Below are 14,583 nucleotides of genomic sequence, written 5' to 3'. Positions count from 1 at the left end.
TACTAGTCGGTTCGTCACGTGACGGCAGCGACGCGTTTTGATTGGCAGGATCTTCTAAACGGAATGGAGTTGTAATGCCTTCCGGTGCGGGCGGACGTTTGGGCAATTTATCAAACTGTAATAGTTTCGCTTGAGATTTTTATTGGATGTATCTTAAATGTATGAAAATATATACATTTAAAATAAATCTTAAATTTGACAGGATACGTATTGTATTTTTCTTCCCCGGGTAAAAACGTTATAATGTCATCATACCATGTCAATTACAATAGGATTTCTCGACGACCTCTGAATGTGCTGAAAAACGGTAAACATTTGAATATAATGGTTGGACTTCTGCACAGACATCAGATGAAACATGATATTGCTGGTATAAATGAAAGAAAGAAAGAAAGAAAGAAAGAAAGAATGGATGTATATATTTATACATACTAATATACTGTATGCATTCAACAGCCTTTGTTACTTGTATAATAGCTGTATATTTAAACTGGACACACTATGGATGGATGGAGTATACATGTTCTGTTCTTCTTCTGCAAGAAAGAAAAACATACGTAGTGACATTTTGCTAAAGAGATGTGTTGCCAACAATAATATCAGACACAACAGCAAGAAAATAACATCACTAGACTACTAATTCGTCATGAAAGGTTAAGCACATTTGTTATGTGTGTGTTATGTGGAAAATACTGCTAGACTACTTCTTAAAATAGATTTTAAGGTTTCCATGTCTAGGCTGGGAAAAATAATGACTAAAGTCTCATTGCTGTTTACAGTTTTGTCCCAGTCAAATACAATTAACTAGACCAAACTACTGGCACCACTACTGCCATCTAGTGTCCATATTTAAGCATGGAACACTACTGTACAGCCTGGAAGTGGAAACATTCATCATGTTATTGAGAACAAAAACAAAAGATGCCATTATAGAGGCTTTGCATTACAAAGTAAATCAGTAACGCCTCTAATTCATGTCTTTTTAGAAGCATTAAAACTTTAAAATGTTTAATTACTGTATTGTTTAGGTTGAGGTGGTGTGTGATGTAAGCATGTAAATGCAGTGAAAACAATGTGAACTGGACAAAAATCAAAGAATGCCATTTGCATGATTAATCAGTGTTTGTCTTTATTTCAATATACAAAAAGATGGATGTATTCGCATCTAGTTTATATTTCTAAGCATTTCAATTCACAGATAACGTTACCATTCTTACTGTTTTAGTGAAGCCAACCAACATACACCACACGCACGCACCGCACACACTCTTCACATAGGTCACGCTAATCAGTCAAGCATCCATTCACACTATGAGCAATGAACAATATGTTGACTGTAAAGAAAAAAAATAATTTTGTTTTCACAGGATTCACACATGAAAAGGAAGAAACCCTTTACATTTGTCAGGTTAATATATACACGATAATTGATTTTTTTTTTTTCTTTCTTGTTGAGAAGATGAGACTGACTCCATGTTAGTGTTACTAACGAGGTACTGCATGAGGTAACTGGTTTTTCTGTTCAGAAGAGCTGGGTGTAAGACAGCATTTGGAGGATACAACGATCACGGCAGATTTTCCTTCATGATCATCATTTTTCTGGCACAATACGTGAAAGCACCTGGGTTACGTTCAGCTCGCACACAAAAATTCAACCAACAGCATCTCTTCTATCGGGAGTTTTTTTTTTTTTTTTTTTAAATAATCATGTGTCCTCACCAGAACATGATCCAGGTGTGATGAGATGGATTTATCCGCAGAAGAAAACTGCTAAGTCACAGCTGAGTTTAACTATGATATTCAAGTGACTATTGCTGTATAATAAATATTGCTGGACTCTTGGACCACGCACATGCCACTGTTAACATGAATCGTAATGGGGCTGCATTATCAATCAACCATGTATTTATAGACACATTGATGGTTTCCAAACACTGAAAACATTCTGTATGAGTTGATGATTTCCCCACCCCAAACATGTTCTTTCCCAAAACTGCACAGAAGCAAGCATCACAGACCACTGTTAAAATCACCATCTTTCCACAACACGAATCAAAGCACAACAGATGAGCCTTTGTGTTGTCCAACATGGTTAAACTATCACCAGACAGGTCTGAACATCACATCAGCGGGTTAATTATTGAGGTAATACTGTTCAAACTGGCATTTCTAGCAAGTGGCCAATCACAAAGCCGCCAGCACCAAACCAGCAGGGAATTTTTTTGTTGTCGTTGTTGATGATATACACACACACACTAAGCTTTCTAATGCAAGTGCTACCTACACAGCTTCTGATTCAGAGGAACTGATACCATTAATCATAGACATCAGTAACAAAACCACCATTCTTGAAAAGAAATGAAAATAATAAAAGGTGTGTGAGTGTGTATCTATATATACACATACATACACACACACACATACATATAGAAAAATCACAGGGCAAGTTGTCAAAATTACCTTTAAATAAGCAGAAGTGGAACTGAGAAATCCCTTTCAGTTTTCTGTGAAATGATAATGCCCTGATTTTGTATTTTTAAAAAACAGATTAGTGTTCGGCAGCTGTGTGTACAGGTCTATTTACAAGAATCTGCCTCTCTTCTTTTAGGTTTGTACAGCATTAACACCATGACAAATAGTCAGGCTCTATTAAAAAAAAAAAATCTCCACAGACAAAGAGGCCCAACCGGCAATAAAATATCTCCAACTACTAAAACACAATAAAATACATAACACAACTTGATATACATGTATAAAAAGCCTGAGGTACTTGTCAGAATATCTGAGGTCAGTCTGGGTGAGTAAGCAGCTGAGGGCTTACCCAGTCAAAAAACACAAAAACAGAATATTAGCCTCACATAATATAATTAGCGTTATATTTACAAAGAATACATGTACATCTACAAATCCTTGAGTATCCTGGAATAGTCACAGCAGCATAACGGACATTCAATGTATGGTATTCATGTTATGGTTCAACTATGGCATTGCATTTGAGACAAAGGCAACCACTTGAGCTCTCCTTGCATGATGTACAGCGACTTGAGGTATCTGGGGACTGGTGTCTGACTGAGTCTACTGAACAAAACACCCATGAAAATTAAAAACAGACATGTTGCTTACTCAAGTATGGCCCGCGCAAGGATAACCCCAACTATCTGTCCATGGTTCTTACGTTAAAAACACGCTCTACACACACACACACACGCACGCACGCACGCACGCACACACGCACACACACGCACACGCACACACACGCACGCACACACACACGCACACACACGCACACACACACACACACACACGCACACACAAAATCAATAATGTGTAACATTGCAACTCCAGACAGCATCCGTCAATGCCCCTGGCACTGGCGAAGGAGTAACTCTGAATTTCTACAATTAAAAAAAAACAAAATAAAATCCAGGAATATGTCCATGATAGCTAGCTGGATAGCTTGGCTCTCAACTTAGAGAAAATGTTCCAAAGAAGCCTACTGGATACCTGAGAGGTAGTTCCCCGGGGGACAAGACACTTGTCCCAAATCTTCAAAGAGTCCAATAAAACTGCTCAGCTCCCATTTTAGCACCTCCCTTGAAACAGCTGTGCTCCAATTTAAAAATAAAAAAAAATCTTTTTTCATTCTGAGGCATTCACAGGTTTAATATAAGGGAGCACACTCGAGTTTAAAAAAAAAAAAAATCGAGAAGCTTCAACCCCTGAGGAAGATGAATATATTTTGTCTAACAGTCTCAAAACGGTTCCTCCGAGGTGTGCAGCGCATCGTCCGAGGTTTGGAGCAAAAGTTCATTTCATTTGGCCACAGACGATCATGACCAAGACAGGAAAACAACCAAGATAACGACTTATGAGGTAATAAAAATAGACTAACACAAAAGAAATACATGAGGTAATGATGACGTTTTAAGGTTTGACACATGGGTGTTATCAGATGTGCCGATCGCATAACTTATTACTACTTCAAATCTACAGCAGATGGATGTGTTAGTAAGATCCGACTTTAACACCAAAAACATTCAAACGGAAAACAGAAAATAGCAGCTGCATTAAAGTTGCTAGTTGTTGTTTTGTTTTGACGTTTTTTTTAAATATTCACGGAGATCCGCTGAGTTTGGATTTGAGAAAGAAAAAGTCAGGAGCTAGGTGAAGGATGGTGGTTTCACCCTTTCAGGTGCTGGACTCTTTGGGAGGTAGGTCCTCGTTGGTGAGAGAGGTCACAATGCAGACGGGGCTGTCCGAGGTAGTGCTGCTGATCGTCCTGGCGATCTGGCCGATGCGTTCCTCGACGCAACCGGCGGACAATCGCGCCTCTGCGTCGTGGTCCCAGCATTCTTCGATGGTCTCGGACATCTGGCTCAGACCCTGTAGCCACAAACATTTACATTTAGGTCATTTAGCAGACGCTTTTGTCCAAAGCGACTTACAATAAGTACATTTGTCAAAAGAAGGAAACAAAGAAACCACAACGTATCATTGCCGATAAAGTAACAGCTAAAAATAGAACAAGTGTTAGGTCCTCATCTGAGTAAAGTAGTGCTTCAAACAAGTTGTGACAAAGTTTCAGAAACAACAGAAACCTAACGATCAAGCTATATTCACTGGGAAAAAAGGATGCATGACATCCTGGTATTGCAGGAACCATTCTTCCAGTATTACTCACAGGATGTTTGAGCCAGCAGTCCTTGATGGCTGGGCGCATCTTCTTGTGCACGACCACATCCTGCAGATCCTCCAGGGAGGGATGCTGGCCGATTTCATCCTCAAACGGCAGCATGTACTCTCCAACTTAAGCAGGGCAGTAAGGGCAGAGGGTGGTAAGTCAATAGTGCTGCATTTGGATCTTTTTTTTTTTATCTCAAACTTGCTCTCTATTTATAGTAATTACCCACATTACACCTTTTAACCCAGATCGGATGGCTATTCCAGGCAAAACGAAAACTAATCCTTTTGTTTATTCGGTCAGCCTGAAGCACGATGACCTTTCACCTGTGGGTGAAGCAGCATTCCTGCACCATTTGACTCACCGTCTGTCTCTGTGCAGCGGGACACCAGCTCCCACAGCACCAAGCCCATCGCATACATGTCTATCCTCAGGAAAGAGTCTCGCTGGAAGTTGATGGCCCCCTCCAGCACCTCTGGAGCCATGTAACGCCTCGTACCCACCTGGCAGGACAAAGGATTCAACTATACAGTTATAAACATCTAGCAGGTTTTTTGAAAGACAAAAAGTCAGTGGCATTTTTTCTCACTTTGGTGACTTTCGCTGGATTCCCGGAGCTAAATGACTTAACTAACCGTAGTCCAAATAATCTGAACCAAAAGGCAAATCAGTAGCATATGGTAGTTACAATTGGAACCACAGCGCACTCTATTATGATGGTCCCGGTGCATGCTAGTTACTGGTTATGAAACACACATACACACAGCACTAAGTGCCAAAGGAATCTAATTTAGGGCACTTTGCAACCATCAACTCCGGGTCTTTTCTCTCTTGTCTATTCTTACTGCCTCTTTTACTGCTTGAAAAGCATGACTGCACGCTCAGCTTGCAGAAGTGCTTGTGTCGTTTTGTCTCACGCTGAAATAGAGACATTGCACCTCTGTATATGACAAACATAGAAAAGAAAATGTGAAAGTATTCATGTGAATAAAAGGGCATATATAGCAAATGGCAAACTGTTTAATTTCATTTGAATTTTTCTTTGAACGTGCATAAATACAAGGTGGAGAGAATGCTCCGTCTACAGGCCACCCCCCATCACTGCTGGCTAAACAGGCTCCACTAAAAGCAACCTTCAAACTCATCAAGTTATTCTGCAGCCAGAATAAACACCAGAAGAATTTTTCTACATGAAGAAATATTACCAATGTGTCTCAATGTCAAACAGGACTACAGGAAACAGCCTCTATGTGCTGTATTCTTACTCGTTTTAAAAACACTGACTTTTAATATTTTAATCCAAGTAGGTAATTAACATCAGTAACACAGTTACTGACTATATAAATATGAACTTTTCAATACTTATTAGGGAATCTGTTTAATATGTATGAGAAAACCTGTACATTGCAGCGACCGTATAAAGCCTATGTGAACAACAGAGTGCAGATGTGGAAATAAAAACCAGTAGTGAAATGATACCTGGCCATGAGTGTCTCCTGGAGGTTTTCCTGGTTCAAATCGTACAGCGAGCCCGAAGTCTCCAATGACTGCAGTCAGATCATGTCGTACCATCACATTCTTACTCTTGAAGTCCCTGGGAATTGAATTTCAGGACAAATTCATTAAAAATGCTGTGATTCTAGAGATGCAAAATGACTTGAATCACGCACAACCAGAAGATGGCAGTACTAAAATCAAATAAAGTCAGGTTTCAGGAACAGTTTGTCTCTACCTGTGTGCAATGGTGGGTTTGGGGCCCTCTCCCTTGTAGCTGGGAATGTCCTCATGGAGGTACGCCAAGCCGCGGGACATGGTCTCTGCTATGTGACACAGCTCACCCCAGGTCACATTGTTACCCTTCAGGTGGTCCGTCAATGAGCCCTGAACACACACACACCACACACACAGGAACAATCATTAATAACTATTTATCCATTTCTGAGAAAATCTACCGTTACTGTCTAAGGAGTTGCCAACCACAACCCTGGAATAGACTGATTTTGGTCTGGTGTTTATTTTCATTTGCCAGCTCAATGTTGTCGTCAAAGCCAGAGGCTTCTAAATCACACAATTTAGCTTAAAATATATTTAAAATAACTGACATATATGGAAACATTAAACAACACCGATGACAAATGAAAGATGGCATTGAGACAATTACTGGAACAAAATGTTTTTATGCCACCGCCATGAATAGAAGGTGCTTCGAGGACAAGCCATGAATGTCATTACACAAATGTAATGCTACATCTGTGGCTATGGTAATTATAGTCTAATCCTGTTTTGATGTATTAATACCATTTTTGAGGAGACCAATGAAGAAGATATTCTGGTAGCCTCAAGGTGTTTAATCATACAGTGTTATTTCAGGTTCACACCAGTTTTTACTGTCATTTTTATACTACATTTATTTAACTTAATTGTCTGTATTCTTTTCACACTACATGCTTAAAACATATACTGTATAAATCCAAGGAACACAATTCTGGCACTTTAAGGTATACTGGAGAGTGCAGACCTGCCATAAGTAATAAATCCACTTTAATAAAAGCTGTGATGCTCTTTTGTTGTCAAACAGTCCTGTGCAAATATTGGAAAATGTCCAGGGCTTCTAGTAAACATGGAAGCCTATACACCTCACCATGAATGTGCTGTCAGTGGGTGTATATATATATAGGAAGATGTGCACTCACCCTCTCATGGAACTCTGTGATAAGCCACAGCTCCGTCTCCAGGTTGGTGCCGTGCTTCTCTGAAGCGATGTAACGTAAGAGGTTTTCGTGCCGCATCCCCGGAGTCAGGAATATGTCCCTCTCGTTTTGCCAAGACTGCTTGTCCTTTACGAACACACATAAGCCCATAAGTGTTATGTTCTTGATTTATACGAGCACATAATTATGGGTCCTACCGGAGCCCCAGTTTGTGCGTCTCACGTATTAACATCACATTCAAGTCAGGGCTCTAAGGAGTGGCCTCTCAAAGGACATACATAAACCAAACTAATGTTTTTTAAAAAGTAATGCCCACCCTTTTGCTCATGCAGGCACTAAACAAGGGTGAACGGTGCGTGGCTGCCTGATTAAAACTCATTCCTTTTCTTTTATGGCCCAGAATGGTTCATATAACCGTATCTACTTGAATCACTTGATTCACAAATATGCAAACTACTGCAAAAATGTAGTGAAATTGCTAGATAAATGTTAATGTAATAATAGGCTCTTCTAATGAATAAATACTGCATGATATTTTTTTATCCTGTTTCCCTGAGTAGCTCCTCCTTGGTTAAACATATGTTTTATATATATTGCAACAGGCGGTATATTTACTCACTGAGACAGTCAGGAGTCTCAGTGGAAAGAAAAATCAGATGCTTGGTGCTATGACAATTCGTGATGAATAATTAAATATAATGTTAACACACGAGAGGCACAAACCGGAGTGACAAAGCAGCATTATGCAATATAAAATCATAGACAAATGCCTTGAATTAATCGACATACCTGAACTGGGAAGATCTTTACAGCAACGTATTCGCTCATCAACTGGGCCTTCCAAACGCAACCAAAGCGCCCCCTAGCTTTGATTTCCAGCAGCTGTAGTGGTTTCAGACCCACCAAGGGCGATGGAGGAGCTGGTCCAGGATCCTGTAGAACAGACGAGGAAAAGGCGTTTGTTTTTCTGCTAAACCGAAATACTACAGAAGAGGACTATGTCACTCTTTTAGGGAGCAGCAGGAGACACACGCAGTACAGAAACAAACCCGCAGACAAACACTGATTAGGACTATCACTTTAAACTCAGTTCGACGTGGGTACGCCTCTCACCTCGCTCAGGTCCACATGGCCGTAAGGAGGTTTGCGGTGGCGGTACATCCACAAAGCCAGAACGAGGGCCAGGGACAGCACGCAGAGAGGCAGCAGCGAGTACACCAGCACGTTGAGCAGGGATGGCACCCGGGGTGGAGGCCGGATTTTCACTGTCACGGAGGAACAGAATAATTACAGTGTGTCGGCTTTGTGACACTGTAGGTTGTAAGCCGCATTACGTGCGCCCCTCGCCGGATGTGACAGTCCGCAACACTTTATCTAAATTGGCCGGCGAGGACCGTTACTGACTGGGTCACTATACGGTCTGTAAAAACACAGTGCATTTAAATTCAACTTTGTCTGTCCTTCTAGTCAGCTGAAAATCCGTATTGGGACTATGCTAATAAAAGGTTATTATAGTTTTGAGTCTAATATGTTGATATGGCATTTTAAACAAACTAAAATGTCAAGAAGGTAAATGACTAGATTTCTTACAACAAGGCATCCTTTAGCATCATTTAAAAGGGAAAACCACTAACATGCATCCGTGTGATATACATATTTTTTTACTACAAGATGCAAGGAGCTGAGCTCGACTCCCACTAATCAGAGGGGTAAAGCAAAAACCTAGTTTTTGCTTGTGCTCTATGTGAGGTGCATTTGCCACTCACCTCGGTTGCCACTGCCGATCATGTCAGGAAGGTGGGTGAATCGTTCATTGCAGTAGTTGCCCTCACAACAGCAGAAGAAGACCTGAGGGTTTTCCTCCATGGAGACACACTCTTGCCTAAAAAAAGGGAAATGACACATCCACATTATTTACATTATTAAAGAAACCTCTCTTAGCTGGCACTCGGCCATGTTTGGGAGCCGCCTGTGAATGCAGACATAGAGATTTGGTGTGCTGTCTGTATGTATGTAGCTATGTGTATATAAGTGCATGTTTCTGTGTTGGACTGCCTGTGAAAACAAATCTCCCTCTGAGATAATGCATTTAAAAGTGATCAGAATGGTTTTCAGGTGTCGTTAAGTTCCCTTTATAATTATACTCTTACTGCCAACAGCGCTCCAGGCTGAAGCTTCTTCCCCTGAAACCGTCAACAAATGTGTAACTACGTCTATAAGCATACGAATTGACCAAATTCCATTCCTTAATACTGCTTTAGGTATGAAATATCCCATGCTGATCAACGCAAATGTGTCACTCATAAGAGCACTCATAATTATCCTGGCATTCTCAAAGTAAACTTCAGGTCAGGTCATCTTGTAACTACCTTTAATAAGCTGAAAGGAATAGAAAAGGACAAAACACACAGCAAGATAAAAAAAAAAACCCTGCCATTTTATTGGCGGCTAATGATTAATTCTTTATAAACACAGATGTCTCATCTGGGGCAGATTATTAGAGTTCTAGCTCGTCTTCATGAGCCATCAGAGGTCTCCGGCTTGTTTAATATTCAAGCCGCAGCATTTTGAAGACTAAAAAGTTTGATCATGCCACACGGCTCTGCATCCGGCTGCTGATAAAGCTAGTTTAAAATTCTCCTCTTGACTTACAAAATCCTGAGTGGCCCAGTGCCACCGTATCTATCTGCCACCATCAGGCTGTGGACACTGAGCTGTACTCTGCACCGTCGATATCCAGATGCAGACGATCTGGTTCCTCCCGGAGAGAGTGATTGTGAGCTCTGCTGGTTGCAGAGCATTTGCCAAACATTAATTCCTACTTGTGGAAATCACTTCCTCCCATCTAATAGTCTGGTTCTATATAAAGATGGGAAATTTCATTTTGACAATAGCTACCTAAATCTGTTTGGCTGGCCTAACAATCTTACTATCGTGACATCGTGACATGCCGTGCTGTATATTCTGTGGGGTTTTTTTTACATGTTGTCTATTGATTACTTGATTGACATAATTACGTGAGAGCTTGGATACAATAATTGTTTATTATTTTCAAGTAAAACTGCTTAACATTAGCTGATATCAGATTCTTTAATTATTCTTAAATGTGTATACATTCTGCTTCTCCGTTTCACATCATTTTAAATTGATTATCTGCTGTGTTAGGACCGCTGATCCAAGAGAACACATTAATGTGAGAAATTGAAATGGATGCAGGAATTTACCATTCCAATATTAGTGTTGTGTGCAGCGGGTCCATGTACAGTATCTGTGGAGGTGTCTGTCTTTGTTTGCCAACTTGTGTAACCTGCAGTCTAATACAACAACAGTCCTTCCTGTTAAATCCTACCTTTATGAAGGTAATGATGTTCAGTTTTGGTTGAAACCGTTTTAAAAGGTGTTGATTCATCCGATGATCATTTTGGACAATATCGTTTTTTGTATGCTGTTGTATTATACCGAGGTGCTTCTGTTATTTTGTCCACCCCATTCACATGAATGAAGACCTGCTAATTAAAAGGCACACACACCTCTGTATATTAATCTTTACAGGGATATTTTAAAAATAGAAAATTTGCTTATCCTCATTTTTCAGAGGGCAGAGCGACCACTATTTGTTGTTCCTGTTGACCAGCTCATTGACAAATAGTTTCAGCATTAGACATTTCATTTCTGCGGCTGAAAATGGTCCCAGGTCAAAGAAATAATATATGTATTTAACTACATGTGTGTACTGAGGCAGGTATTTCTGTTGGACTCGCTGCCAGTCACTCCGGCTTTCAGCCTACAATACGAACGTAAGTGCACGGTGGCGATGACCTCGCTCAGTGACCCGACCTGTCATAGCAGTTGAAGTCGTCCAGCCAGCAGCCTTTCTTCACCAGCTTGATGGTCCCTGAGGAGTTGAGCCAGGAGGCATAACAGTGCAGTCGCTTGTCCTTCTCCCCCTCGCAGCGCTCAAAGCCGCTCTGGTTGGTCCTCTCCGTACGCCAGTTATCATTGTAGTACACGCACTCGCGGGTCTCTGCTTCGCCCAGACTGTACCCTGAGATGGACAGAAGGCGGCTCGGTCAGCTCACATCGTAATGAATTGACAATCAACAGACACATGGGCGAAGGATCCGCTCGATGCCACGAGGAAATCTCTGAGCAGAGACTCGATCATCGCTCTGGCACGCGGCCAGGGTTTGGGAGCTCTCTGTAGTAAAAAGGGAGATCCTCTGGGCTCAGAAATTGTTGCTGAATAGCTGTTCAGCATAATCCCATTCACTAAAAGATCTTTTGAGAAAGTAACAACTAAAAAGGAGGGGAAATGACAGAATTTAATTAGCTATAGGAAAACAATGGTATGCCCTACTGTGATATAGAAACACACCACACACACTGGGATGCTACTTCTTTAGATAAGGACTCTTGTATCCTGCCAGAGTGTGACACATCTGGAAAGACAGATAAGACCTTCTTCTTTAAGGGCGTTTACTGTCATTTAGCAGGAAATAGTTCCCCTAACCAAGCCTGAGATATAACAATAGCTGTCAGTCTCCTGCTGTTACACAGTCGCTAATTGAAAAGGGTTTTTATTCTCCCTCTTTGGGAAAATGACTGTTGGACACATGCAAGGCACGTTTTTTTTTTATGAGGACTGAAGCAATACCCTGTACATGTCATTCACAGTGTTGCTCGGACGATCGTGCCTTATCTTTGTTCACAGAAAAAAAAATAGTGCATGTCTCTTTAAATCCCTGCCTATAGGAGGCTGCCCATCCCCCAGCGTTACCCCCACCAAACCATTACACACACACACACACACACACACAAACAGGCACGCATCCACTTACACATAAATGTAGCTGTCCGGCTGCATACAATGGATTTCATTATAGCATATAGGGATGCAAGCAGTGACCAAACATCATGCTCATTATTAAGAATGGAAGGAAAGGGAGGCAGTAAGGACAGATACACACACACACATATAGCAGTGATGCTCCATTGAACCGAGATGGCATTTCTGATATCTATGATCACATGATCCGGGAGGACTTTTACTACAAGATCATTCCCCAACCCCCCTCCCCTCTGTCACTTACCGAGGCTTACACCACAACAACATGAATTCTGGAGAAGCCGCTTACAATACACTCCCGAGCCCTAATCTATAAACCATAAAGGCATTAGTCACAGCGCCGTTTGGCACACAAGAGACAGCTGTGCCCCGATATAATGTTCATCACGGTTGTGGAAAACTACATTTAAAAAAAAAAGTGATGGGGTGGGGGTGGGAAAAAGTGGGTTTTGTTTTCAAAACAACCACAGGGAATGCCTAGCTAGGGGACAAAGGCAAACGTGTTTGGGACGCATTTAAAAAAAAAACTCACATGAGTTGCAAACGCTGGCGAGGGAGAAAAAAAACGCCCAAACAAAAGAAAAACAACCATCATGCTCAATTTCACGTGGTAGAGAGTCGCAGGCTCCAGAGTAACAGTAACCTCAATTCAGGGTAAAGAGCCCCGATTCACACAACAGCTGCTGTCTCGACAAATTAAAACGCACGTTGATTTATTGAAACCTCCTTTTTTCCCCTCAGATAAAGTGCGTTTTCAAAGGATCTTGTTCGGGGCTGTGACCACAAACAAGAGCGCAGACCTGAGATGTGGACTATAAGGTTTCAGGATGTTGATGCAGCTGCTGCCTTCTATTCCTGCCACCGTTCGAGAAAGGCGAAGGGGACGCAACAGTTTTAAATAGGGATACGTGTTTTTTTGGAGTGGGGGGCATTTCCCAGCATAATATAACGCACTCGAAGCCGTTTAGTTCATTTTTAAACCATAAAAAGTCACGGTGTTGCTTAAATTCTCCCCAGTGTGTGTGAAATAAATGCGAGAGTGACCGATAGTAGCCACCACCAACAAAGTTAACAAGGAACACACCTAAAACTCGCTCGCGGGATTTCAAACGCAATTACACACACACGCGTAAAATGTGTCCGCCTCGGGAGAAAGAAAAGACAAAAAAAAAACTGTTGCAAATTCAGAAAAACCCAACAATAGCAGCTCACCTGCGCATAAAGTTCCCAGAAGAAGTGAACAAGTCAGCCATGAAAAAGACATGTTCCGTTTTAAATACAGGACAGCTATTTCCCCCGCGGTCCGTAGCGAACATTAAAACTCAGGTTGTCCGAAACATCAGTCCAGGATCAAAGAAAATGACCACAGGCCTCCCGGTCCCTCCAGCAGCCTAACCACCACCACCACCTCCTCCTCCTCCTCCGCCACCACAGCGCGTGTCAATAGCCGCGACGCTGCAACAATGTTGCAAGAAAAGATAGGAGCGATTAACTGGCCGCCAGACTGTTAGTCCGGTAATAGGTGCAGCGTTTCGCGTCGGAAGTGGGTCCAAAAGCCGAACGTGAAGCCGTCCAACGGTCCGGGGCGTCCGCCGAGCGCTCTTTTCGAGGTTATTCACTTGAATAGTAGCACCGCTGCATCGGGAGGTCGGTCGGGGTTTACATGCATGTTACTGATCTGTGTCCAAAATGGCTTCTAAATGGGGGAATGGGCTGCAAACAAGGAAACCCGGATGTGTAAACACAAAGAGGGGAATTCAGGCAGCCAGCGTGTGACCTTAACGCGACACCGTAGATACACGCCTGAAATGACTCGGTCCTCGGCTCGCCTCGATCATTTTCACAGTTTTAAAAGCCGTTAAAAAAAAGAGAAAAAATAGATATAGCCCCAGCGGGAGGAATGCGAGGCGTTCTTTTGTGGAAACGTGTGTGCTTTTGCACGGTTGTGTTTGTCCCGGGTCCAGCTGATAGTAACACTTGCACTTTCCGTGGTCACAGTTGGTATTTTAGAGTCCACTTTTCGGTTCTTATTATTTAGCCCGGGGTTTACATTACATTCTCGGGTAATGCTTAATGCTCGTACCGGTTAGGCTACACGTAGATGGTAGTGCAGTGTGTTTTAGCTTCTTCAACAATGCACCATTCAGATATCGTCATATTTGAACTGCGAAACAACACCAGATATTAACAATGAACTGAGGAACCATGTTAACACTGTATATGTTTTCATTTTATGTGGACCACATCAACACGTTAAACAAATTCAAATAAAAATAATATAAATATGCATGTATAAACTCGTACGAAATGTGCATATATACAGTATATGTATGTATATATCTTTC

The 14,583-nt window shown here is 41.6% G+C and overlaps 2 protein-coding genes across 3 annotated transcripts in view; one reads left to right on the top strand and one right to left on the bottom strand.

Moving 5' to 3' along the window:
• LOC311012013 (noelin-3-like) overlaps positions 1–14,583 on the top strand; it is a 124,626-nt gene that overhangs the window by 86,647 nt on the left and 23,396 nt on the right. The window lies entirely within an intron of this gene.
• LOC311011860 (activin receptor type-2B-like) lies at positions 1,110–13,937 on the bottom strand. Of its 2 annotated transcripts, none has more exons than XM_084007036.1 (11): positions 13,451–13,937; positions 11,230–11,437; positions 9,159–9,274; positions 8,506–8,657; positions 8,182–8,325; positions 7,375–7,518; positions 6,414–6,562; positions 6,161–6,275; positions 5,046–5,184; positions 4,682–4,806; positions 1,110–4,383 (listed from the first exon to the last, which is right to left on the bottom strand). In XM_084007036.1, the coding sequence occupies exons 1-11, from the start codon at positions 13,500–13,502 to the stop codon at positions 4,189–4,191; spliced, it is 1,539 nt and encodes a 512-aa protein (XP_083863162.1). In that variant the 5' UTR covers positions 13,503–13,937; the 3' UTR covers positions 1,110–4,188. The 2 variants fall into 2 exon arrangements, with proteins under 2 accessions (XP_083863162.1, XP_083863161.1); XM_084007035.1 differs by having other exon boundaries at positions 4,682–4,800; positions 5,034–5,184; positions 13,451–13,935.

This window comes from Eutrigla gurnardus (genome assembly GCF_963514095.1).
Source record: "Eutrigla gurnardus genome assembly, chromosome: 4".
Lineage (NCBI taxonomy): Eukaryota > Metazoa > Chordata > Actinopteri > Perciformes > Triglidae > Eutrigla > Eutrigla gurnardus.
Note: the sequence above shows the minus strand (reverse complement) of the source record. Positions and strands in the feature narration are given on the sequence as shown.